This window comes from Anopheles coluzzii, chromosome 3 (genome assembly GCF_943734685.1).
Source record: "Anopheles coluzzii chromosome 3, AcolN3, whole genome shotgun sequence".
Lineage (NCBI taxonomy): Eukaryota > Metazoa > Arthropoda > Insecta > Diptera > Culicidae > Anopheles > Anopheles coluzzii.
In genome coordinates, this window is record NC_064671.1 from 19866097 (window position 1) to 19893497 (window position 27401).

At 43.9% G+C, this 27401-nt stretch overlaps 2 protein-coding genes across 2 annotated transcripts; both read left to right on the forward strand.

Moving 5' to 3' along the window:
• The first annotated feature begins 2275 nt into the window (after positions 1 to 2275).
• LOC120957355 (ATP-binding cassette sub-family G member 1) lies at positions 2276 to 26899 on the forward strand. Its single transcript, XM_049609417.1, has 11 exons — positions 2276 to 2445; positions 19914 to 20031; positions 20144 to 20327; positions 20473 to 20618; positions 22869 to 23107; positions 23184 to 23527; positions 23628 to 23796; positions 23897 to 23997; positions 25496 to 25651; positions 25949 to 26157; positions 26349 to 26899. The coding sequence occupies exons 1-11, from the start codon at positions 2394 to 2396 to the stop codon at positions 26485 to 26487; spliced, it is 1857 nt and encodes a 618-aa protein (XP_049465374.1). The 5' UTR covers positions 2276 to 2393; the 3' UTR covers positions 26488 to 26899.
• LOC120957356 (uncharacterized) lies at positions 9990 to 12589 on the forward strand. The gene is made up of 3 exons (XM_040379533.2): positions 9990 to 11163; positions 11230 to 11368; positions 11456 to 12589. The coding sequence occupies exons 1-3, from the start codon at positions 11098 to 11100 to the stop codon at positions 12460 to 12462; spliced, it is 1212 nt and encodes a 403-aa protein (XP_040235467.2). The 5' UTR covers positions 9990 to 11097; the 3' UTR covers positions 12463 to 12589.
• Positions 26900 to 27401: the final 502 nt, after the last annotated feature.

The window sequence follows — 27401 nt, forward strand, 5'->3', positions numbered from 1 at the left end:
CTCTGGCAAGCATCTCCAAGCTTCTCGAGCGTTCGATTCTAGCCTGGCTTATCGCCGCCTTTGGATGCACCGAGCACCGACAGTGACCTTGGCGAAATCTGAGATCCCTAAGGACAGGCCCTTGGGGTAAGCATACACACGCCGAATCAAACACACAAACGCTAAGCATTTAAGCTTTCTCCTTCGCGCGAAATCGTCCACCGAAACCTAGCGAGACATTCTGACCTAGAATTGCTGCGCTTGTTGCTAATTAGATTAGATTGTGGCGCTTTCGTGGTAGTGTCGAAATTTTCGGAGTGCTCGAGGACGTTGTTCGGGTGATTCACGCTTCGCTAGCTCCTCACAAGGCTGTTCGATTACATACAAGGTCGTGGCGTGGTTTTTGCTGGGTTAGGGAGAGAGAGATAGGTGGGGCTATAGCATGGGGCAGGCTTTGGTTCGGTAAGGCCTGCTAGTCATCGTTGTGATCGATGATGAAATAGCGAAAATGTATTGTTGAGGTATGGATGTTTCGTACCCAGAGAAGGGAACACAAACGTGTCAGAAGGAAAGGGCAATCCATATCAGAACCTTTTGTGTGCTTTGTAAGTGAACTCGACTCCTAAAGGGAACGGTCGTGGAAGTTTGAAACGTATAAGTGAGATCAACCAGGAAGAAACAATATTAATGAAGCGTTAATATCAGTTATCAGCCAAACGATAAATGACATTCGTTAGAGCGCTGTATTGAGGCGACCCTACGAGCAGCAAAACAGTTGTCATCGCATCTAATCAAAACAACACTCACACGTAAACCACCCAGACCCAGCGAGAAGATTGCGACTCATCGCTACGATCACCTTCGATCAACTCGGCGACATTCTTCCTCGCGTTGCGATGCCCCTCTAGCCGGTCGTAGGTTCTCACGCAAAACCCTTCGTACAAGTTACTACCCGAAAAGTGTTTTACCTTGGACGGATCTGCTGTCCAGGCACCGTCCGTCGGAATCAAACTAGATTGCCTGCTAAGCTGCCGGGGTTGCTTCCTGCTCTCGGCAACCCACCGACAGTGCCTTAACACGGCTTATTGCCTTCCGATTACTGTTCTCGGTGGTATCATTGGTGAACGCAGGTTAGCGTTTTGCGCTAGTAGAACATGCGGAACACGCGGAGTTGGTCGGCGGCGGACGTTGTGTAGGCTCCAGCGCGGTTTGCGTTGGAAATGATTTCCGCATTCGCGTGTCTACCGCGTGCCTATGTTTAGCCACGGATGTGAATGACGCCGCTTAGGCGCATCCAACTGTGATAAGGCTTTTCGGTTGTTATGTTGTGGAAATTGATAGCAGTTGTTGTTGTTGTTGTTATTGTTTTATTGATGTTGATCCATTCTGTTTTCTAACATCGAAACCCAATTCCGGGCTTTTGATTCTACCTCGTTTTATGCGTAAATAACGCAACGCAACCAGTGACGCCAAGCAGCTGGATCGGGTCGGTGGAGCAGGTTTCCGGATACTAAGATATTATTAGTGCGCAATTGGCTCGAGCGTTAGGCGTAAGTCTAACTTACTAATCGGGAGGGGTGTCCAGGTTCGGCCTAGCGACAACTACGCGCACCGGTAATGAACCGATTCGATCGGCTCTCTGCTTGCCACGGGATGGGGATCTCGGCCAGGTATTGGGAAGCGAAGTGGTCCGGTTTTTACGTAGCAATAAAAAAAAAACCGTCTCCATCTCCACCTGACCATAGATTGTTGCTGAATGCAGCTTGGGTCGAGCTTGCTCTGAAGTCTGAATTAGTAGAACCAGTTCCTCACCAGGCGGTGCGGTTGTTTCGCGCCCCTTCACACACGGTAGTTCTCGCGCGTAATGGATGCAGCATGGAGATATTTTTTATTTCTTCTATCACTAACGTCATGTCACCCAGCCTACTGGGTAATCTAATCTGGAGTCTGTGTTGTTAGGTAGGGCCTCGACGTATCTGTTTACCGGTGACTTCCAACCTCTGCAGTGCAATAGTGCCTCTCCCAGGAGAACCTTTCGCACGGGCGCTAACTAACTAAACTGAGCTGTTTTTTTGGTGTTTTCCCCCCACGATTTACAGCCAATACGCAGCAGTATTCGTAATGAACATTCCGTCCAGCAGCAGCAGTAAGACTTATCGGTGTAACGTTTTGACACAGTGCGCTGCAGAGACTCGCCTCAGGTGATCGGCTCGAAAGTGATAGTGCGGCGTGATCAGTGTGATAGCATAACATTCCGAATTTGTGGTAAAATTTCAAAGTGCATTTGTGACCAGTAGTTTCTGTGAGCGTATTTATACACGATCATTGTGAACTGTGACAGCACCATATACGTGTGTCGGCGTCAACCCTGTCCCAACCGGAGCTGCAGCCGAGTTGCACCAACTTCAATCGCAATGGATGTCACCTTTGACAACATCACCTATACGGTATCTACCGGTAAACGGGGTAAGTGTCTGTTTTTTTTTCTTCTGTCCTACGTTTTAATTGAGGACAAAAGTCCATGGGTGAGGTTGGTTCTTATGTTCACGAGACATTGGTGTTTGTGTTTTTATTTTTTCGTGATACGTTTCGTGCCGTTTGTGTTAGTTAGTTTTGATCGTGTTTTTCCTGGTGCTGTTGACAAGCTTTAACGTTCTTTGAACCAAAACATACTTCTTCTTTTTCGTCGCACTGTGAACCTGGTTCACACACACACACACACATACACACATACACACACACACACACACACACACATAGCTTGGCCGAGCGATTAATTAGCTTAAGTGGTTCTAAAGGTGACCGAGGTCAATGCGATCGTTCGCTGCGCTGTTTTCGGTTACATGAGGATACACATTTTAAGAAAGAAGATAAAAAAGTAGCAGAGGTTTTTGTGTGTGTGTTTTTTTTTCTTTTTCTTTCTTTCGGAACTATTTCGGAATGAGGGAAAAAGGGGCTCAAGTACCTGTTTGCTTATCAGATGACATTCGTGCCAGCCCGGCCTCTAGTTAATGGGTGGCGGTGCTATTGCGAGTTGTTTTTGGCAAAACCTAAGCACTGATCACTTCAGCACGCGCTGGCAGGCTTGGTCATTGTGAAAATGAGGTCATCTTCTGCCGGCAAAACCGCGAAACGGATGCTGATTAAGTAGGAAGATCATGGGCAAATAGAAAAGCTAGGCAATTAATTTCAGCCTCGCAAGGATGGAAGTACCGACCGGCGCATGCGTTTGATTGAGTGTGTTGGTCAAACGATTAAGAAGAGTTTGAGGGAATTCCCCTGAGGTAAAACAGGTTCTGCGTTAAGGTAAAGCAAATGATTAAACTTGCAAAAATGTTACCGATTGTTTAACAAAAAAGTATAAGAAGACGATCAGCATTTGAAGAAGCCTTTTGAAGAAAAAGGATAAGAAAAAAATAGCGATTAATTAAAAGGCCCTAAAAAAACAACAGAGAGTTATAAATCATTCTAACCTTCCACAACACTATCGCCTTCTCGTTGTGTAGGATTTTTGGCGCGTTGCAAGATTGATAGGCTGTCCAAGAAACATTTCCCACAGCTCACAGGGCAGTAAACATCCATCTGCGTTCGCTAAAAATTCCAACCACCAAACAAATCCGATCGTTTCGCAAGTCAGTTCCACTTCCGCCGACACTCGATCTCGACACGCTGACCGCGGCTGGGTGGGCGAGGTTTCACAAATTAAGCTTTTCCCATCGGCCCCATGCCGGTTAAAACCAACCGAGGTTCTTTTTGGCTGCCAGCCAAGCACATCCAAGCAGCTGCGGGATGACCTTGAAGTTGACGAGCTTGGACGATAGTGCAGCAGCGCTTACGTTGGGATTAAATACATTTCCAGCAACGCTTGGCTGGCTTTGGATGGGTAGGGTTAACCCGCTCCCTGCCGAACGACAGTTTGCTAACTTTAAATGAAACTTCAACCCGCTTTAGTGACGCTAGCTTTTCCATCGAGATGCATTCAGTCAGCTAGTGAGAGTATAGTGCAGCGATCACCGATCATCAGAGCGTGAGTCAGAGCGAAGGTGTTTGTGTGTGGTAACTTGAACTTGAAAATGGCTCCAAACATTATGAAAGCGTGGTTGAAGAAAATAACAACAACAAATACAAAAAAAAAATGCGTCCACCCCACATCTCCGTCAGCACGTGCTCGGTCGGTCGGTGGGTATGGCCGTTAACCGACCAACCACCTTGCCCGGGGCGTCTGCTAGCGATCGTGCCCGCTCGCTCGCCATTGTGCTCGGGATGGCCTCGCGAGCCATTTCAAAGTCAAGGCAACCCTACCCAGTCGCCCCGTTCCAGCGGACCGGCGCTAATGCGGTCGGAATCCGGACGCCGCTGGGCCTTTGCATTGGCTGGTGGTGATGAAGTTTGACAGGTTGGTTGACTGGTTCGCTGAGAGGCTAATGACTGGTTCGCCGGCGCAGATCGATTGGTTATGTGTGTGTGTGTGTGTGCTTTTTTGGCAGTTGCGTACGTAACGGGTTCTTGCCGCGCCGCCAGGACGGGAAATGGATTAAAAAATGCCAATCAGACCGCAATCGAGCGCTTGTTTTTTTTGTGGCAATTTTTGGCGGAATGAGAAAGGTTGCTTGGGACAGTTTTCTGTTTTTTTGCAAACAGGCGAGGGATATTGGCTATTTGTTGCGGCTTTGCAATTAGTGGCTCATATCACACCCTTGTCCAAGCGGCAACAAGTTTTAATTGCAAGCTTTTTGCAATGTGATTCATAGGGCAATCAGAGAAGTAGCTTAAGAATGTGTGTGTTGCTTGGGCTGTTTGATCTATGTTTCAATCGATCATACGATTGAAAAGTGTTGAAAAATTTGTTGATTTAGCTTTCTGTAGTGTCGAGGAATAAAACAGTTTAACTATCAACTACCAAAAAGCATTCAGAAAAGTTGTAAATATGACAAGAGGTTACAGTTGGAATAATTTGCATGAAAAATAGAGCTGAAAAATATAAATATTTTCTGTGCCTAGTTTTCTTAAAATAACCTAAAATATGAACATAATAATATTATTGCTTGTTGTGGTGTTTAATGTTCTAATAATGCTACTTTTATCAATTACTTATGGCAAAGAAGACGCCCTAAAGCATTCAGCAGTCTGGAGACATAAAACTGGATGCATGCTTTCCTTAATATTAACGTTATTTGTTGATTGATTTTAAATTCTTTCTTGTTTCTAAACAAAGTCAAAATTTATATTATTCAAATATTATAGCGCACAATTTGACAAATAAAGATAAATAAGTCTTTAAATCAATTAACAATACCCAGATGGTCAAATGTAAAATGCAAAGAATAAAATTAATTTAAAAATGTACATCTCTTAATTTTGTATAAAGAGCATCGTGATATAATAGATTAAGCTGCTTTTGAACATTCTTCAACTGTAACCAAACATTTGAAATTTTATTTAAATTTCATAAAATGTACAGACAATGAACAATGTTCAGAAAAGCATCAGTATTTGAGTTGGACGTCAAATGTTCACTTATAGTTGAACAATGTTCAAAAGCACCTGAACATTGTTTACTTGGGCTGGGCAACGGTGTATTAAAAATATCGAGAAAGTACCGTAAACATAGTCACAAATAATAAAAAAAAATCCGTTTAACAGAATGAACAAAGCTCAAATAATGTTTAATTAAAAAATAATAAATTTCAGAAAAGTGCAACATACAATTATAACAGCATAACATTTGATCACTTCTGATTAAATGTGAACTGAAATGACGCTTACTCAAATTAATTTTACTGTAAATATTAAAAAATATAATAAAATTAAAAAAAAAAACAGATTTAATTATTTTTTTCCGTTTGATTTAATTAAAAAAAAACAAGGAAATTCGTTTATAAAAACCTTACACCTTTTCATTTCACCTAAAACTGTTGTAAAATGTATTATTTACCCGTATTATTGTAATCATGAGCTCAGCTTCATGATAAACGACATTGTTTGAAGCTGATGTTAACACTCGATTATCAATTTCCTCACTATAAGTTCATCGTAGGATAAAGTAGAACTTCTTAACCAAAATTAGATACCTACAGCTTGTACCTCTTTTCGTTCATTATTTTTAACCTTAAGACAAAAGTTTCAACACTCCCCTCGAAGCAGTGGGGTGATATTCATTCTACCCCTAGACGCACATACACAGTTCTAGTACACCCCATTCTTGCGGGCATCGCAAATGCCCCGTTTACCGTTTGCGGGTATGCAGGTGAAGGATGCGCACTCCTATGCACACAGTGCCGTTTGGCAATGTCCCAGATAGAAGGTGCACCGTGGAGACCCGAGCGCCCGCCTGCCACTCGCTCCAGCCGAAGTCAATCGAATTAATCTCGCAACGTTTGCAACGCTTACCGCTCATGCTGCAACAGTCGGATCGCCGGAATTGCTGCAATTCTCATGCACTTTTGGGGCGCGGTAATGGGGCGCCATTTCTTCACCGCCACCGGCGCCCTGATCACCAATTGGCTGGACCGTGGCGTCGTCTAATTCACTTAGACTTGACCGAATAAGCGAGGTGAGCACAGGCGTAGCAAGCGCAAGGCTGCGTGCCTTTTCGTCGATCCAATTGGCAAGCTGCCGCCGTTTCTGCGACCTTAGGGTCAAGGTGGATGGGCAGCCCTCCCCAACGGCTGCGGGGCGGGTTTGGTTCGGGTGTTTATGAGTGCTCTGCGATGCACGATGCCGCCTAGAACCGATTTTGGAAGCAATTATGACAAGCGGATCACACTGGATAGGTGTGAATTGGTTTCTTTTGGACTTCGTCCTTTTTGCTCCTAAACGAGCATCGCTCAGGCTTGCTCCGGAGCTAAATACAGTCCATTTAAAGTATTCTACAGAAGGTAGATTAGGACAAAAAACACCCTAGCACTTCAAATCAAATTTGGCAAGGTAATTCGGTTGACAGTTTAACCTTACCCCTGTGACAGAGTTGCTGACAGCCGCCTGGCTACTATTGGTGTCTTATTTTGAGCTCCTTGACACCTCGAAAATACCTCTCGTCAAGTGTGAACAGCTTCTAGGCGAACGATCGAACCACAGATAGGTCACAGATTTATTATCGAGCAGGTGCTGATTGTTGCTATCGGCCCATTCGGCATTCTTCCGGGCTGGGGTGTGAAGGAACGGCCTGTGCCGGTAGGTTTGAGATGTTTCGAGACGCATAAATTCGCGGCACGGTATACCTTGGCATTCCTGTACATAGCAGTCAGCGGCTGGCAAAAACAAAACACAACATTCCAATAGAATTATTAGCGTACAAACAGACACAACAAAAAAACAATCAAATTTGAGAAGTCAGGGCTTCACTTTCCATGCCAATGACACAGCCAAACAAGCGCACGCAACCGTTTCGGGAGTGACGCAAAACCGATGCGAGGGTTAATGTTTACAAAGCTGCCGTTGGCTGCTGTTGCTCCAGGATTTCTTCGGTGCCCGCGTGAAGAAGCGTGCGGAGATCACGGGCCAAGAATGATAGAGTAAATATTTGCTCTCAAAATACATGGTGGTTTGTTTGGGTGTTGTTTTTTTTCATACCCCCGTTTTTATGTGTGGGGTTTGTTGCTTCAACCCGTTGCTTGCCGTGTTTCTGCATGTAACGACAATTGAAACCGCGTCTGTACAGCGGTCTTCGGCGGCCGCCCACGACCCATACGCACTCTGGAACATTCTTCCGGAAGTGCGATCGGTCGCGATCGTTGTGAAATTTGATTGCCTATGTTTCGGGACGCTTCTTGATGGTTTTATCCTGCACGGCACGGTTTAAGATCGCGGCATTTGCAAACCCAAGTGGTTGTTGTAGCGGAATCATCCTCCCTCCGCATTCGGGGAAGCACCGAAACTCGATGCATGAGTCATGGCGAGTCGGGTGTTGTTGGGTGCCCCTCGGTCCTCCCGGGTGTGGTGCCGGGTCAATATTTGTCAATCATTCGCTGACATTTGACGGGAGTCAACAAACGGGAGGTGGTCGTCGGCTTCGGTCTCGCGATTGTTTGGCCCGGGGAAGAAGCTGGGAAGCTTTTTATTTCCAGGTTCTAGTGGTGCTTGTGAGCTTCTGATTTTGCGTCCTTCCTTTTCCCCCCAAAGGTCGGAGCGTGTTAATCGATTGTTCTTTTTTCGGTTTGTTGTGGAACTCTCTCTTTATAGCGGATTTAGTCGACGCAGAGGAGCTAGAAAGCGAGACAGAGATTCAATTGCAAATCGTTCACAATATCCAATTAAGGGCCAAGCAAGTATCTTTTGTTACGTTTGCTTCTCTGATTGAGCTTCACTAAGGTGCGGACTTGATGGTCATGTTAATACACTGCGCTCCAAAATTATAGCTTCACCTAAATGCGGTAGCATGAGTTGAATTGTCAATGCTGGTTCGTTATTTGTTTTTGTTAGAACTAATATAGTTTAAATTTGTTGTCAATTGTCAACTCCAGGTGATGATGATATTTTTTCAATCTTATCTTTTCTACTTTTAAATGTCATGATTTTTTTTTTAATTTGAGAATTGAGATACGCGCGCGTAAAGTACACTCTCAAACATCTAATCGTTTGAATATTTTTTTAGCTTTATCAAGTTATCGCAAGATACCTCGAACATCTCAATCCTTTGTAGGGATCAGAGGTGGCTCATCATCATCATCATAATCAATTGTTGAAATAGGCGATTAGCAGTACTTACGTTTAATATAATTTAAATACAATAGACATCAATCTTTAAAAGTAATCAACTAACTTATAATATGACCTTATGCATATCCAGGATAAAGCTTCTCTTTTAATGCAGGAGGATACAGATACCATACAACTATTTACAGAATATGCAGATAGCCTCAATAGAATATGGAGATCGGTAGTTACAGAACATAGGATAGGTTGGTGTGTACTGTCAACTAAAACTATCTGATCATGAATTAAATAAGACAAACTTCCGTGCGTGATACGGTGTAGAGGCCATTCTGTAGTGTTCTTTGAGTATTATTAAATAAAATGAAATGTATAAATTAACTTACCGATAGATTAAACATTCTATTGGTTTTGAACTGTCGTTTGGGTAGAATTTATCCTTAACACAACACATGGAATAATGATTGGAGAAATGAAAATGTTACTTGTTAAGTGATGTCTGTGATGGACCTCCAACGATCGATAACCTCATAACCGTGGTCAGCTGTTTTATCAGAACAGATCATATTTTAATGAAATTTTGTGTGAAATATTGGTTTGAGGGGTGTGAGAATGTTTAATATAGTATGGTACCAAACAAGAAGCTCAATGAAGCTTACAATATATTTTTAAATTATTTATTTATTTTCGTTTAATTTATATAGCTACATAAAGTGCTATAGTTATAAACACTAGGCGAGTCTATCATTTTGTGCCTTACTGTACACTCTTTCTCTTTTAAAGGAATTGAAATTGGACTATTTGTTCGTCCCGTTGCACTCTCCTGCACACTCTGTAATGGAATTAATTATTCGATTTCAAACTATTTCGGGCGAGTGTTTGTCATCCCGATCATCCAAACAAATTTAAAGTCGATTGTTGTTCTACTGGAAAATCGCCTTACCGGCTCCTCGGTACAGCTTTATCTCGTTTTGGCCGGTGGAAGAGAGTTGCCGTCGTGCCATGACATGATGGCATTTGAAGGCATGTTAACAGCGAAGCATTTCTCAACCTACGCCCTCGCTGTTTCGGGTGGTATGCGCCAAAGGACAACGACTCATTTCCCGGTACGTCAGCAGTGGCGAAATTTGAAGGAATTTATCGTATGTTGTTAACATCTTCAGAGACAGCTATCTGTCGGCAGATGAAGCACAAAGAAGCAAAATGGAAAGAAGTACATTCCCAGCTGGAAGTATTGGTATTTTTGGCTGCGTGACAGGAATTCCACGTGGAGCAAGCATAACGTGACAATGCATAGCGGTCCTCCGGTTTTGGTTTAGGCCAGCGTTACCTTGACATATTTACAGATCCCCCCCCCCCCCAACGCCGCACGCGTCAAACGTGACGAATAATAATGTCCCTTCGTCAAAGCGAAAGTGTTTGAGCAGGAAGATGACTTCTTTGTAATGAACGTTGTCAATAAGCAATAGCTCCAAAGAGGGGAAAAACACAGTTGAAAGGTTAATTTTGTGGGTAGTTTATGTTTATTGTTTTATGGTTTCTTCTGTGCTTCACCCACAAAAATCGCTTGAAAACAAACTATACCATCATTCACTTCTGCGCTTGCCATGCCGCTTTACACTGTTGTTGTTCTACTGCATGCTCGTAAAATGTTCAATCAGTCACACGTGGCGCTTCGGTGCTTTTTTTTACATTTTACGCTTTACGCTAACGGAAATAGTTTTGCGCAAAAAAAAACATCATTCTATCGATTTCGGTCACGTTTTCACACGGTTTCTCATTTTGCGATTAATAGCTTCCCGCTTTTTGCCGCTCCTCATGGTCTACTGCGATGCCCAACCTACCGCCGAGGTCGAACTGAAAGTGGAGCTTTTAAAGCTTTTCAATCAAGCGTCGGGCGAGCGTTTAGTCAGCGTGCTTGGGTTGATGCAGGCCTGTCCATAGATCGATCAGCGTGTTCGCAGTCCGCGAGCAGGCCTCATCCAGTGCCATAATTAAACTGAACGCTGTTCTGAACGCGGTTTGTCCCCGGCTGTGCTTCCCAAAAACAAAACGTGTATCAACTATCAAAACCGGGGCGTGTGTGGAAGTGATGACAGATTGAAGATGTGAACACCGGACACCCCCGATAGTGGGGACGGCCGATGATACTGAGCTCGATTTTAATGGGCACGCTTGTGCGATGCTTTTCCGGTATTCCGGATATTAGCGGTGGCTGAGCGATGACATTCCGAGATGCACGATGGCACGCATATGTGTATATAAATAGCAAATATTCACGGTATGCTGTATGGTATTTCGTTCCGCTTGGTCAGTGCAGGTGCAACGGTGCCAGCTGCGTTAAAAAAAAGCAATAGGGCAACGCTTTTGGGTAGCGGCTGTATGCTGCTTAGGAACGTCGTAGGCTACTCTGTCGATGAGTACACACCGTGGCTGTGGATTGCTGTCAGTGAGGTTTAGTGCATCATGAAGAGCTTGACTGCTGCAGCTACGTTGCTTAGCAGCGCTTTGGTGCTGCTGGTGCTGTGTCAAGTGAGTGTTGCCGTGTGTTGTTTTAGCCCCCCCCCCCAAAATCCTATAAACCCTCTGCCTGTTTAGGAAACGGACGCTCTTTCCGTACGGCCACGCCGTGACCTGGTGGAGACGGGCAAGGCAGTGATTCTGCAGGGTGTCTCCAAGCTGAAGGACGCGCTCGACCATGGTGTGAACGTGAAATCGGAAGGAAAGCGCTCTATCGGTCAGTTGTGTGTGCAGACGCGTGCTCCCACCTTGTTGCAGTGTTGTAGGTAGCTCAATTGACCCTTTTGCTCCTTTCTCCTGCTAGATATATTTGGCTTCAAGTTCGGCGGTGGGTCCAGCGTGAATGCCGGCTTCGGTGACGCGGCCAACGAGGACGCGTCCGCGAACGATGATGATCTGGTGCGACGTCGCCGGGCACTGGATGTGCTGGGGGCAACGTACGCGTACGTAAGCCTGCTACCCCAGTCACCGCACGGCACGAACGTGAACATCGTGAAGGTGAGCTCGGTCTCGAACGTGAACAACTTCGGGGAGCTGCCGGCAGCCGAAACGGCCACGACTGTGGCCGCACCCGTGGCCGAGCGACGGCGCAAGCGTTCCCCGGATATGGTGCAGTTGGCTGCTTTCGAAAAGAAATCGCTCTCGGTAGATAGTGTGATCGGTCCGGACAAGAAACTGACAACCCATGAGCGGTTGGAATCGGTGCGTGGAGGAAGTCGTACACTGTTGAGGGAGGATGTGGCACGCAACAAGCGCTCGCCTCAAACGGATGGGCAGGATGAGGGACAAGATGGGGGACCACCGAAGGGCCCACCACCACGGGGCGGACCCAAGGGTCCAAGGGGTCGCGGACCACCACCTGGATGTCCACCGCCTGGCGGAGAGGAAGAAACAACCGCGACCACGGCTACGGTGGAGCGTCGGAAGCGGGAAGTTGTTGAGTTGATGGAAACGGATCGTAACAAGCGATCTCCCAAAGGTGGTCGCGGTAGTGCCTCTTGCCGTGGTGGTGGTGGAGGCGGAGGCGGTCAAGGTACTCCTCCCCCGAATGCAGAGGTACGCCGGAAGCGAGACACCTCCAACGAAAGCAGCGACTACAGCACTTCGGACGAGTCGGATGAAGCGGCAGAGCAGAACAGGGGACGATCGCTCGCGGCGCATCGCAATCGGCGCCAGGCACTGGGTGGTGGCGAGATCTCGGGAAAAGTGGGCAGCTGGTTCGAGCAGCTGGCAGGGGTGTTCGTCGACACAGTCAAGAAGGTGGTAAACGTGACGAAGAAGACGTTCGGCAAGGGACAAGATGAACCATAAGGAGTGGGTCGCGGTGGGTTGCGCATTGCGTTGCGCTGTTTGTTGTCGTTTCTGTGTCGTTGTTTCGTGGTGTTTTGAATCATGTGAATTGTTCCTTTAATTTTAAATAAATTGTTGATTAATAAATTTGAAGAAGTTACAGAATTGAAAAAAATCGGTGGAATTGAGTAAGTGAGGTTGGAATTACATTCAAAATCTAAAGCGTCCTTATAGATACTCAACGAAGAATTTATTTAACTCATTTGCGAAATAACTCTTTGCTACGGCTCTCGTTCTTGGTAAATCGTATATCGAATAATCACTCAGTAAGATCAAACACTCTATTGCGTATTAATTGTAATGATTGATACAGCTCTTCATGTTGACTTCACTCACGGTTCATTAAATCTCGCTGGAGTTTAATAACTTTTTCGTGTGATTTATATCTCAAAGTATCATTTAACTCTCCTAAACTAGCTGTTAGCTCTTTAGCTCCTTATGATTCTAACAGAATGAGTTAAACATTCAAATCAGAGATCTAACCTCTCGCTTCTGCGTGGTTATTCCCAGTCGTATAATCGACAGCGGATCAAGACGCCTCGCTAGAACCTAGACAATTCCAAACCAGTAACGACTTACAGTACATTATGTTTCTGCAAGAGGGTTTACAAGAGTTCAGAGCACATTTGCATTGCATTCTAAGTCTAGATAAATTTCTTTCGTGGCTGATATCAGCATTTTAGTCAATACTAAAATATTACAAACTGAACAAAAGCCTGAAACTCTATCCCAGAAAAAAGATGCTGGTCCTCTAGTTCTTTGCCTTTCTCGCGTTTAACGGTGCGCATGGGAAACGATCCATGTCCTGACTTGTAGAATTATAATCCATGTAACCATTGGGTCGTCCTTATTGCATCCTTGAATTTAATGTTATTTTGGAAGATTTTAAGAGCTCATACTACAAAAAATAAAATATAAAAATAATCACACAGATGTAGAACCTAATATTAGTCTTTAGGTGCATGATACCATGTTCCACACACAGGCTAATGGTTGACATGAAATGGCAATCTACAAATGAGATTGTTAGCGGAAACGATAGTTACGCGCAAAATGTAAATTAATTAGAGCGTGATGGAAGCAAAAGCCTTGCAAACACCATGACTAAGGAAAAAAATGTACTACTTGTATTTTGTATGTACGTCCCTTTATAAAGCAGTGACATGCAAAGTTGCTTATAGAAGAAAAATATCGAAGGTCAGTATTGACAACATTAGTAATTCTAATAAATTTATGATTAACTCACTGTATCTGAATTGATGTAAAGACATTTAGATTCCTGTTAAACTCATATTGGAGTGATTATTTTAATTTTATGTCTTTTTATCACGAAATACAAGTGAATAAAACCGGCGCATGATTTGCATCTTGGCTCATTTGGAAAACGATCGACCTGTTTATCTATTTATATATCTTCACCTCCGTTCTGTCCGAGCTTCTGTTCGAGTTACCGGCTCACCAGCCATGCCATTGGACGGGGAGGATTTTTGTCCGTGAAGATTTAATTATTCCATGAATAATAATTAACACTTCCCCCATCCGTCATTTCGCCGGTCCGCCTCTTCATTGGACTAACGAGACTCCCCGATGGTGGGGGGGTTCAAATGAAAGCAAACATTCGTGTCAAAAATTAGACAACATTACAGTCCCTTCTGTACTGGGTTCACATTATGATCAACTTTGTTTGCCAAAGGGGGGGGGGGGGGGGATGGGAGATTAGTCATCGGATGGACTGACCTATCCACTCACCTCAGGTGCAGGTGTAATGAGACGGACCACAGTACTATCAATGCATACCTTTGGTTGGAGTTGAAGCTTAGACACTGCTCGATTTAATTATCTGTCTGTCTGTTGACGTGTCGCACAGCATTAAAACAAGTGCCCACGACCCACGCGGTCGGTGTGAAGTTCCATCACTGTCAAGTGATTTTATTACGCCATGCGGCAAGAGCAGCTCACTCGTTAATTTACTGCACACGCAAATGCATTGTGCCGTCGTGCGTCGACAGCTCTCGACCTTACATCCCAGATGGTGGCCATGCTTGAGTGTCCCGGTGTGGGGGCCATGGCATGGCATGCGACCTGCGTGCATTCTACACAAGTTAGACAGTGGCCTGGAGTAGTCCAGCGGAAGGAATTGTTCCGGGAGCGAGCCCTCTTCTGCTGTGCGAGCTAATGAGATGAATCCACTCCAACCCAGGCTTTGCTCGTTCGAGTGGAGTAGTGCGAATCGCGATTTGGCGCTAGAATCGCATAGTTGCCACAGTGCAAAGTGGCCCGCGGTTCGCGCGTAATTGTGGGAGAAATGCAAACAAGACGCTGGCGGCTAGCTGACGCAATACGTCATCACTTGCTGACTGTGACTGACCGAGGTTGGGATATTTCCTTGCACATTGGCCGGGGTTGTGGCACGTGTCTGGTTATGATTTTCACAGACAAACACACATAAAAAAGGGCATCGATTCCGTTTCGTTCCGGGGTAAGGCTCATTAGCACTGCTTCCTACTCACTACTTGCTCATTAATGTGTTACCCTGGTGCTAGTAGCCAATTAAAGCGATAATCTCATTGTGATGATGGCTATTCCATGGCATTTCCATACCGTGTTCGATTGTTTGATAGGCTGTTTGTTTGTTTGTTTGTTTGCTTGTTGGTGCGATACTCCTTGCATAACCATCGACGATGAGTTGTATCGAAATGATATGTAGCGTAATTGTACCGGTTTGTGTGTATGATCGAATAATTTCCTTCCACGGTGATTTTCCCAACACAATGTTGCAGCTCGTTAAGGTGCAGTTTAGAGGGTTTTTTTTGCACAATGCGAAAATAATGCATCATTATTTTAAATTCCGCCCGTAAATGATTAGCACTTTACGGGCAGTAAATGAGGGTAATTTGCGTTATAGTGTGGTGTGAGTAAGCTGTTGTTTGATGTTTAGAAGAAGAAAAAAACTCATATCAGGGATGTTAAATTATCATTTTTTCATCTTTTAACTATTTGTCTTCTCAAATTATTTAGAAAAAAACCAAACATTTTACTTATCAGCATGTGTATTAGTATTTTATTGATGCTTTTAGTATATTTTTACTTGTAGCTATTAAATATCCAGAATTATTATTTTTTTATTATTTCAAAAAAGTTTAAAAAGTTTTGTTTATGTTTTGTTTGTAATTTGTGTAGAGCTATAGTCATATTTTTTAGCTTAAAACATAAATCTAAAAGACAAAGTAATCCTTTTGTACCTTTTTAAATATACGCTTAATGTGAAACACTAATGATTGTGTTTAAAATGTGTAATGTATTTACAGTATTTTTTAATAAGTTATAAGTTATTAAATGTCCAAAGTTTTGCTGGGATGTTTAATATTAAGAGAAAGAAATATCTCCTATCTCCTGTAATCAGTGTATTTTTTTTAAAGCAAGAAATTCGTTCGCGAAATCTCGTTCAGCGTTCTAGCAAGAAATTCAAGAACTTCAAAGAGCATTGCAGATTTGCATCAACCTTTGTTCGTTGTGCAAAATATTAAGCTTTATTTTATGTAGGTATTTATGAGAAAAAAGTTGAACAGCTCTAAGGCAATATTATTTAGTTGCCAATTCGTATTCGTCATAAGTGTTAAATCCCGATTGAAATAATATTTGTATTTTATTTCTACCCTTTTACTTTCCTCATTGCTCTTTGTGATCACATGTACATCATCTTCTTCCCTGCAAAGAAGTACAATAGCAATGCGTGAGTAGGTGATGTCTGGGTCTGGGGGTTTTTCTCTCCCCATCTCTTTAATTCCATTCCATCAGCTTCCTGGCGCGTCAAATGTCAACCCGTCACGCCATAACGGCTACCGGTATGATTAACGATTACATTCATTATCTAGTTTTCCTGTGCGCCTCGCCGTTGTTGCTATGGCTGCCCGAAGTTGCACTGTGTGAGGTAAGTGTGTGGGGCTAGAAAAAAGCTCTCCCCCCCTTAAAATGACATTCTGTGGAAGTTCTCGCTGCGTTTACAGCCTGCTCCACGTGGCGCATAAAGTTAAAATGCATTTGAATAATATCCCCAGCCAGCCGTAGTGGTGTGCCCTCTTGACCTGCTTGAGCTGCAGACTGCAGCTTGATGCGGAAATGTGAACCTTTCATGTGTATGTGTGTATTAAAGGGGGGATTTGTCGCATGTCGCAATGAAGGTATGGGTAGAAATAAAATATTAATTGTGATTTGTCCAGCATTGCATGGCGCAAAGGTGGCACGCAAGACAGTGCCACGAGACACGCGCATTTGATATGAGCAATGAGCTGGCTGGAAGGTTGGGTTGTGGGTCAGCCAGTGCAGTCAGCCGGATCAAGGATTGCAGTTGGGTCCAGTGGTCCAGTTGGAGGCAGAAGGGCGATGCTATTATTGCATCGTATGCAGCTCACTTCGAGATCGGATGTTTGCAAATCAAATGAATTGCACCTTGCACCCGGGAACTTGGGTGGGGTTGTGGAGTTTGTTTGTTCAAGGGATGGTGCCGGGCACCCGGGAGTGTATGATTGATGAGCCATGAGGGCTATGGGTTGGAATATATTGGTCGGTAATTCAATTATATACGATACACACGTACACATACACTAAACATTGCTGCAAGCGCACACGCTGCAACGATACATGCGAAGTGAAGGGATGGATGGAGATGCATCAGCAGAAAAAGTCCATCCTGTGTGTTGCATCAGCAAAAATGCTCCCTCACTCTGTCGATAGAAAGGGAGAGGGAGGGAGAGGAAGCGAAGAAGGATATTGCAATATTGCAGCACCCTCTGTGCAGAACCGATCCATCGGTTCGGGTGTCTAATAGTGCTGATGATGATGATACTTCCTCCTGCCGGAAGGCGAGTAATTTCGGAGCGTTGAATCCTGGACGAAGGACTAAAACCCTTCGTGATATCCTCTCCCAACTCCGATGCTCGGTACATCGACTTAAGCGATGTGGTGTGTGCAAATTTCTCGCCAAGTGGTGGCTAAGTGGCTGTCCCGAACACTTGCTGACGCTTGTTGCTACTACTCGTAGGGTTTGTTCTACCATCAGACAGGAAAGGTTGCGTCAATGGTGTAACCATTATTCTTTGCCTCCTGTTGGAAGATGCAGGCAGCTGACCTGTGCTGAGGATCAGGCGGTTATGTGTGGGATGTGGGATTTTTCCGAGTGCTAGTTAGTGAGTGTGTTCAGCAATTTCGGGTTCAGCCACCGCTCTGCCCGTTTCTATCCGTGGGCGAACGATTAGCTAATGGGTGGATGTAGCTATTCGCTATGTAACACAAATATTCCATTCCATGGTACGTGGAATCAGCGAATGAATTGTATCGAGCAGCGTTTCCCAGCGAGGAGGAAATCAATTATCTATTGCTGCATTTGATGGTATCTCACGCAATCAGTGCAATTATTAGCAAGCGAGTGCATCAATGCATCAGCATGTGTGTGTATGTGTGTGTGTGTACTGTTCGTTGAGGTTAGCTACATCTCGATCTCGGTGTAACATTTACCATACCACACAAGAGGTTTTAGCTGAAGTGGGCTTAGATGGGCTTTTGCGAAGTAGGAAGGCAAGCGCAGGCAGGTTTTCGTTGGTGTGAAATGATGCCTGCCAAGTATCCGGTCAAGTGTCGTTGCGGTGCTGTGAGTGTAATTGGTCTGTGTGTGTATGTGTGTGTGTGTGAGTGTATGTGTTTGAGGGTCAGCATCCTTCTCGTGCGGCTTCATTAAGTAGCTGCCGTATCGTACCGTACCCATGCTAACACGCCCGGATGATGAAGACCGGGCTGGAAGGAAGGATCGTGCTACTTCATAACCTCAAGTGCACCGGCTAGTGTTGTTAATTGGGGCTTGAAGATGCTTTGCATATGCAGTTTTTATCCCAAACACCTCGAAGGGTAATTTATCATGCATAGATGCAGAGTGAATGGCACTTGATGGTTGTCGTTTTTGTGACACGTTTTTAACATTGGTGCAGCTTGCTTCCTTGCTAATGTATTGCTACTGAGGGGTTTATGGTGTTCAGTAAAGGCTTAAAACACTGTAAAACATAAATTGTGTAAAAAATGTATCAGAATGTATAAAACTTTCCCTTCTCTTTAATGTAAGTAATAAACAATAGTTTTCAGGATAAAGAAATTAAACCCCAAAGCCATTGGAATAATATACTCGGCTAAAATTAAAGTAATTTTAAGCAGTATTTCATAATCTCGTGTATAATTAGATTATAAACTTCTCTTATTTTTCCTTACTCTCCTTTTTCTCCTCCTCCTCCTTCTTCTTCTTCTTCTTCTTCTTCTTCTTCTTCTTCTTCTTCTTCTTCTTCTTCTTCTTCTTCTTCTTCTTCTTCTTCTTATTCTTTCTGCTTCTTCTGCTAATGCTTCTTCTTATTCTTTCTGCTTCTTCTGCTAATGCTTCTTTGCCTATACCACTAGTCGATGTTGTTAGTATCGATCTACTTAAACATTCAAGTAGGCGTGGCAGTAAAACAGAAGTTTGAACATTAGTGAGGGCATTTACAATATCAGCCGACTGTTTTATATTTTGTTTGGCACTTGGCTGCAGAACAGTCCATACAAAATCACGCACAAAACTAGCCTAAAAAAATGTATATAAACAAACGCCGATTCTTCGCCGGCGCGATCAACGCGATCACTGACAGCGTTCTAGCTTAAACTATAGAAAAGGCCATTATTAGAATTTAAAAGATTATTTGAGTTTTTTTTAAATTTTTAAATGTTTCATAGATGCCATTGTTGCATGAAGTTCTTTAAAATGTCAAACACGACAAAAACACACAAAAACACACAAAAAAACAAAATTCCACAAACAACTTAAAAAAATGTCTGAAAATACAGAACAACCTAAATAAACAGAACGAAAAGCTTTAACACACCTCAGGAAGACTGCATGCTAATAAGCTTTTCACGATACTTTTACAACGCACTTCGCACCGGTTCCGGGCCGGCCTCTCGCTCGCTCGAAGCGCCCATTATGGAAATGCAATCCGAACAAGCCCCGCCAGCGTAGTCGTTGTATGCATATGTCCGCTCAATTGGCTCCATCATACGGTTGGTTGGTGCGCCGGGCCGGCTGTCTGGTGGAAAACTCTTGCAGGATAAACAACCGTCCACGGAATGCGCGGTTTGTTCCTTCCACTCACGTGTCCGGTTTGCGTTTCGGATGGAAATGTTTACACCACATTTACATAATTTAAAACGCGCCGCAAAAAGAGCCCGAAAGCACGGTGCTGGCTGTCTATCAACAAGCCAACTGTACGCCGTATGTGTGGTGACAAACGAAGCGTTTCGTTTGCTCATCCCTTTATTTCCCTACACTATAAGCTTGGTGGTAGGCGTGCTTCTTTTGTTTATATATGTAACATTGTTTCTTTTATTTCCATTTGCAGAAAAGAAAACCGTCCTCAATGGCGTGTCCGGGCGGTTTCAGTCCGGCGAGCTGACCGCCATCATGGGCCCGTCCGGGGCAGGCAAATCGTCGCTGCTAAACATTCTTACCGGTTACACGTGAGTGCATGCGCCTCGAGTTACAGTCAGCCGCTACGAATCAATCGACCCCCAGACAAGAACCTCAAAAATGTGCCTCTTTTTTGTCTGTTTTTGCTTCTCCTCCGCTCAGGACACACGGTGTGAAGGGTACGCTTGCGTTCGGCAGCAGCGGCAGCACAAACCGTAAGCTGTGCAGCTACATCCTACAGGAAGACTATCTGCAGCCCCTGTTCACCGTGCACGAGATAATGCTGATGGCCTGCGATCTGAAGGTTTCGTCCGACAGTCTTAACCGCAGCGAAAAGCTTCGGCTGGTAAGCTTTCAGTCTTTCTTTCTTTTTTTTGTGTGTTGTGTGCCTCCCGAAAGCAGTTATCCGATCGAATATGTGTGCCTCTTTGTGTGCATTCTTATGCAATTTTCTCTTTCTGCTTTTTTGTCGTCACTCTTCTCACCCTTAGGTGGACAAAATTCTCGACACGTTACACTTGAGCTACTGCAAGCAGACGCGCTGTGGCAGTTTGTCCGGCGGCCAGCGGAAGCGTCTATCAATCGCACTGGAGCTTATCGATAATCCGCCGATCCTCTTTCTGGACGAACCGACCACGTAAGTGTATGCACCCGGGCACCCCGTCAACTCCGGTGCTTTGTCGGAGTTTATTGGCTAGAATTGCAGTTTGTGGTTTGTGCTTTCTTTTGGAAAAAGGAATGGGGGGGGAACGATAATAATAGATTCGGTTTTAGTAGGGAAACCGATAGGGTGGGTTGGGTGGTTATGCAATGGAAGTTTTTGAGGAAAGAAAATATTGAACTAGTTCAGACCTCGGAAGTTTAGCTTAGATGGAATGATGATGGTGAGGTTTTCTCAACTTACTTTAGAACATCATATCAACCCGTTTTCATCTTGGTTGGAATGGCATAGCTGAAGCAATAGTCATCATGGAACTGCATCTATTGAAATGATTCGTCATTGAGTGATGATGCTGTGGTTGAATGAGATATTGCTCGTTCCTCAAACAGTAATGCTTTAAAATTGTTTCAAGGTTGCGGAATATTTGAATTATACTCGTTAAAAGTTCTCTAGTTTGTAGTATCTTCAAAACGGCACTTAAAAAAGTGTAAAAAGAATGAAAAATTAGTAAAACACAAAAGGTTCTCTTGCAAATCTCTTATATTTGGGCTCTCTCTATTTTGTATTCCAACTCAGATCTTTTGATTCGATCGAGACTGACATCATTTTTCACATGACATCGTAGATAACATGTTACAAAGCGTGACATTTTCTTCGTTTAACTGAAAAATAACTTGGCAATTATTAATTAAGTGGTACAGTAACAAATTATCCATCTGTTTAATAATTAAATTATATAGTTCTGCTTTTATGTGTAAATATCGTTTACCTTTTTTTTTAAATTTTTCAAAACGTTTTGCATAATTGTCTCTTTTCCTCATGTTTTTGAATCATTATCGCATTTTAATAAATGTTTTCTAAATTTACTATTTTTTCAAGACTGTTCTGAACTATTTGTCTCAAAATTGTTGAGTCAAAGCTAATCGCAAAAATGATGTAAGAAAATGGTAAAAACATGTTTTTTTGTAAAAAAGTTTATAAATAATGAAATAACTCAAAAAAATTGGGAAGCTTTCAAATATCTTTGGGAAACAATCACAAAAATGGTTGTAAAAACGGTTAGAAAAATGGAAGGAAATGAATTAAATTAATGAATTAAAATGGAGACTAAACCCAATATATTGATGTGTTGGTATGTTATTGATATGTGATATTGATATGTTGCTCATCTGAGTATTCTGTTGTCATGGCTTCACTGTTTTTTTTTCGTTTTATTTTCCATCTTTGTTTCATCACCATTAGAAGATTATTTAGTTGGCTTAATAATATAAGAGACTTTGATCTAGATGTGCGCCTGAAGTTATCCACTTCCCTAGTACAGTCATTGCTCGATGCAGCAATATTGAGACCTAAGCGTCCCCATCATCCCGAGAAAGTAGCTCACGAAGCTCATTTTAACCACAAAACCTTGCTGTTGTAGATGGAAATGGATGGACTTGGTATGGTATTCGGGAAAATCAGGATTTAGAAGCTCCGGCAATAAATCCGTTTCGATCTACCCGAAAGTCAGAATTATGGTTTGTGGATGCTGCTTTTATTCTTTTCCTTTGGGTTTTTTCGACTTCCAATTTCCAAGCAAAGGCCCCAAGGAGTTAATATATTAAAATTCGTTGCACTGTTTGAGTGGAATTATTTTGACGCAGAGCTACACTTTTTGCTTCCGGTCTCCCTCTGGAGATAGTTCACGCATTGTTCAACAGTTTGCTGGGATGTTGAACTGCGATAAACTAGAACGCATCGCACAATTACATTAGTTTAATGAGCTCCGCAGCAAACGGCATCATCGTCTGCATCATCACCATCATCATCTTCCACATGATGCCTGTCCGCAGGAGCGTCACGTGCACGTGGACCACTTTTCTGATCGTGTCATTGTTTTCCCTCTTTTCCCTTTTTTCTGCTCATTTAAACTTCATCCTTGTGCGCGACATCACTCCACCCCTGGGACGACGATGATGGTCGCGATATATCCTGCACTGCAACAACCCGTACCGGGAACCGTACATCAACCGCCCTGGACCGCCTTGGGTTTTTTGCAACAATTGTGTCGCATTTCAATCGTATCGCAAACGACAAAACCCGGTGCTGCGCCACTGTGGCAATGGCTTTCCACGACAACAACGCCAACACCGGCAAACCGGATGATGAAATCAACGCTTTTTTGGCACCCCTGTACGCTTTGATGCGCTCGTTCGTTCCAAAAAAACAAAAAATAAACCCCCACAGCGGCCTGGACAGCTCGTCGTCACTGTACACGATCAAGCTGCTGCAGGGGCTGGCCCGCGAAGGGCGCACCATCGTCTGCACCATCCACCAGCCGTCCGCCACCGTGTATGAAATGTTTGACCACGTGTACGTGCTGGCCGAGGGCCACTGCGTCTACCAGGGTTCGGCCCTGAACACCGTACCGTACCTGCGCTCGGTCGGGCTGCACTGTCCGGCGTATCACAATGCGGCCGATTACTGTAAGTTTCTGCGCATTCGCTGTCTGTGTGTATTTGTGTGTTGTACTTCCTCATTGCCCTTCCCTTCTTCCAACAGTGCTGGAGGTCACCAACAAGGAGTACGGCAACTTTACCAAAGCGCTTGCCAAAGCCGCCACCGATCCGAGCTGGCGATTGGCCCCGCTCGTCGACCGGTTGGGCGGTGGTGGTGGTGGTGGAGTGCCGGCCGCACTACCCCCCTGTCCGCCGGCCTACGACAGCAATCACAACGATGCCATCTACCAGGGCCACCGGAAGGAAGTGGCGGTGGTCGTACCGCTGGTCGGCCCGGTGGACCAGCTGCCCGGCAAGATGGCGGACCAGAGCCAGCGCCGACCGTCCGAGTTTGCCAAACTGTTGATCCTGATGAAGCGCTCCAACATTCAGCTGTACCGGGACTGGGTAGGTAATTGGGGGGAAAGGAATACGTTCCAAAGCCCGCAGTACGCATTTTCACGAGAACTTTCCCCCCCTCCCCCCGTTTCGGCGGCTTCGCTTGCAGACGGTAACGCATCTGAAGCTGTTTGTTCACATCGTGTGTGCCATCGTGATTGGATTGCTGTTCGGCGATTCGGGCATTAACGCAACGAAATCGATCTCGAACGTGGCCTCGTTCATGGTGCACATACTGTACCTGTGGTACACGACGGTGATGCCGGGCGTGCTGAAATGTAGGTTGCTGTTAGCGTTACATTGGGAAAAGGTTTTTTTATAATTAAATTGCAAAATTTCGTTCTACTCCCCTTTCCGCCGTCCACCACTTTGACACAGATCCGTACGAAATGAATATCTTAAAGAAGGAATCGTTCAACCGGTGGTACAAAATACGGACGTACTTTGTCGCGTCGATGCTGACGTCACTGCCAGTGCAGGTGAGTTTCCGGTGGGGGTTTGGACTACAGTTATAGCTGTAATTAGAGGTAACATGAGTTGAAAATGAAGGTTTGCGTTTGTTTGTTTGCTTATAAACAAGCATAATTTGTTAGATTTGAAGATTTGAGATTTGTTAGATTTGGGGAAACGGTTAGGCATTAGGATAATCTGCAGATAAGTTTATCTCTCTGAATGCAGAATATGTTATTTTTTTCATCGTGTTTATACGTTCCTTTGCATGAAATGATCGTGTAATGACTGTAGAGATCACTAAGAGACTGTAGTATGAGATGTTCTTGGACATTTTTCAAGGTGTGCGTAGGAGCATTATGATTTTTTTTAATAATTACCGTGTAGCATAATTATAGCAATGTAATTTGACTGCATTTTGATACCATTGAGTTATTACTCCTTTCGCCCTTACCAAGATAAATTTATTCATATTTAAAAGGTATGCTAGAGGTGCACTTAAAGTTATATAATCAGCTAAAACAGTCGCTTTTAGTAAGTTTATCTGGATAGTTTGGTCCATCGATATCATGTATTTTCCTAAATTTGCCTTTCATGCTCAGAGAATAATTAAGGGTTAAAAGTCAAATAAATATTTACAGTTCTTTTTGAACGATTTCATAAAGATCAGAGAAAATGAAAAGCACAAAAGATCATTATCGATGGAATAACTTTCACTTTTCATATCAAATATGCTTCTAAACTAAGCTTTTTTCAGTTGATTACGTTCAGGGATTGAAGGAATTTTGGTCTTTCTCTACCATACCGCCATGATGGATAGAATGGAGTAGTCAGTAAAATTTTATTTGTTGTAGTTTTTGTAGTTTTATTAAGCTCTTATTCGAAGTTTTACAAGCTCTCAAAGAAAAGACAAAGCTTATTTTAATGGTAATTTTTCCTTTTTTTGGAATTCCAATATTAGCAATTCAAACAATCCAATAGGAGTATTCATATAAAAACCCCTTAAACCCGTGGTAAAAAACCCTTTTTTAATAAACCCTTAACCTACAAGTAAGTTAAACTATAAAAAGAAACAAAAACAAAACTTCATTTTTACCATGAAGCTACCTCTATTCAGACATTATGAATCAAGTGTTACGAGATGAAGCTGACACGAGCTATATTTACCTTCAGAATTCAGAAACAGAATCACTGACTAAAGCTTAGTAATTTGACGAGGACTTAATGGAATCTAAAACATTAGCCGACAGATTAGACCGATGTTGAGAAAGCATTACGTTAATCCAAGTAGACATGCCTACTACCGTGTTCACTAAGTACAAAAAGCTCGAATGGACATTATCTACCTCCAAAACACACGTACACACATACACGAAGCTCGACACTCAATTACACTCGACAGAAGAATCGGAACAGAAGCACACAGAACGACAACAACATGTGTGTTTGTTAGTAAAAGCGACACAGCTTCACCAACATTTACCCGTTTTACCATGCTAACCTGTCACACAAAACCACTTTTGACAGATCTTCTTTGCGATCGTTTACGCCACGATTGTGTACGCGATGACGTACCAACCGTGCGAGCTGGAGCGCTATCTCATGTTTACGGCCGTGCTGGTGCTCAACACCATCGTTGCCGACGGGTTCGGCCTGTTTCTCGGCACGTTCCTGAACGAAATCGTAAGTATCGGGGAGGAGAGCGCAAGGGTCGGAGGAGATCGGACCGCTCGGAGTCAGTCTCATTAGCCCGGTTGTGTGGGTGAGGGTTTGACTTCCGAGCGGGAATGCTCCTCCGAAATGGATGGCGCTGTGCGCTGTGTTTGTTTGCCGTTTGCTAAACCCTTTTGCTGTGGAATCGGATTGTCTTAACCATGTCTTTTGCTGTGTTTATGTATGTGCTTGCACCGTTTGCCGTCGGGTGCTGTGGCAATATCTTCATCCTGCTGGACGTCATCCACCACCCATCCCCGAAAACAGAACGGAACGTTCATCGGTGCCATCATGACCTGCTTCATGTTTGTGTTTTGCGGTTTTCTCATCATGTTCAGCCACATGTCGGATGCGATGCGGGGCATCAGCTACCTTTCCTCCCATCGCTACAGCTTCGAGGCGCTCGTGCTGACCGCCTACGATGACAGCCGGAGCGACCTGGTGTGCCCGAAGGACGAGATGTACTGTCACTACGTGTAAGTAGCGTCTTCCGTGGGTCGGGTGGGTCACGCCTTCGCCTTCAAGACGCTGCCGCTTGGCGAAGTAACGCGCTTCTCTCCCTCCACGTGACCGTGCCACCATAAATCATGGCAATTGGAGGTTGCAATATATCCTTTCTCATCTTTCTCTCTCTCTCTTTCTGTCTCAAACCTCTCTTCGCCAACAGGAAAGCCAACACGATCATGCGGGAGCTGGGCGTAGTGTCCGGCAACTATCTGTTCAACGTGGTGACGCTGGTCGTGCATTTCGTTGCAATTAAGGTGGTTGGATTCTGGACGCTGAAGCGCAAGCTGAAGATGGGTTAACCCACAACAGGTCAAGAGGTCACTCAGTAAATACACAAACCCACACACACCACACACACCCCACACACACAAACAAGCATGACTTAAGCACGGACAAGCGGTAACCGGCGTGCCGGAAGCTGGCTTACTGGCACGGTTGGAGCAGCAGGAGTAGAAGAAGTGTATGAGTAGGAGTAGTAGCGGTAGCACTAGCAAAACCCTTAAGAGGAATGGATTGTGATTAATATTTCGTTGTATATTGTGGCGTACTTTAAACATTTTTTTTTATACTGAATTGTATTTTTTTCCTGGAACATGTGAATATTGTAATAGAAACTACAGGTGTGAACGTGATTCACGCACGCTCGTGAGGCGAAAGGTGTGCTACGAGCCAAATGCATTAAAAGTGGTACAAATGGAAATATTTAAATGACAGGCGCTGGTGTTTGATTTGTGATTTTCACGTAAAATATAGAGAAATCTGAGAAAATGCTTATAATTAACCGTGTGCGCTAACATGGAAGAGAGGTGTTCAAATGGGAATTGAGCCACAGTCATATGTGTAGGTGTATCTATCATAAGACTGCCAAATCTCTACCTGAAAGAGAAATGTGATCAAAGCTGATGGCTAGGGCTGCTCATATAATTGGATATAGATAATCTAATCTATACCAGAAGCAGTCTCAAATGAGAACTTAAAGTAAGTATTGAAGAAAAATGTAGGTAAAATAATAGGTATTAAACAACGAAAGAAAGTTCTTTGTACCTTGATAAAGATTCCATACAGTGATATTGTGGATCTAAAAATAGATATAACTTCGGCAGGGATAGAACTGTTGACTTGGGGGAGTTTGTTTTCATTAGAGAGCTGCAAAAGTGCTTACAACCTTTAAGGACATAGAAGCATTCAGTATGCAAATGCTTATCGGATTTTT

Excerpts from the sequence above, each read along its gene's own strand:
- LOC120957355 (XM_049609417.1), top strand. The coding sequence starts at position 2,394 with ATGGATGTCACCTTTGACAACATCACCTATACGGTATCTACCGGTAAA. Across the intron at positions 23,528-23,627 it reads TTCAGCTGTACCGGGACTGG|ACGGTAACGCATCTGAAGCT; the intron begins GTAGGTAATTGG and ends CTTCGCTTGCAG. Across the intron at positions 23,998-25,495 it reads TGACGTCACTGCCAGTGCAG|ATCTTCTTTGCGATCGTTTA; the intron begins GTGAGTTTCCGG and ends CACTTTTGACAG.
- LOC120957356 (XM_040379533.2), top strand. The coding sequence starts at position 11,098 with ATGAAGAGCTTGACTGCTGCAGCTACGTTGCTTAGCAGCGCTTTGGTG. Across the intron at positions 11,164-11,229 it reads TGCTGCTGGTGCTGTGTCAA|GAAACGGACGCTCTTTCCGT; the intron begins GTGAGTGTTGCC and ends CTGCCTGTTTAG. Across the intron at positions 11,369-11,455 it reads GGAAGGAAAGCGCTCTATCG|ATATATTTGGCTTCAAGTTC; the intron begins GTCAGTTGTGTG and ends TTCTCCTGCTAG.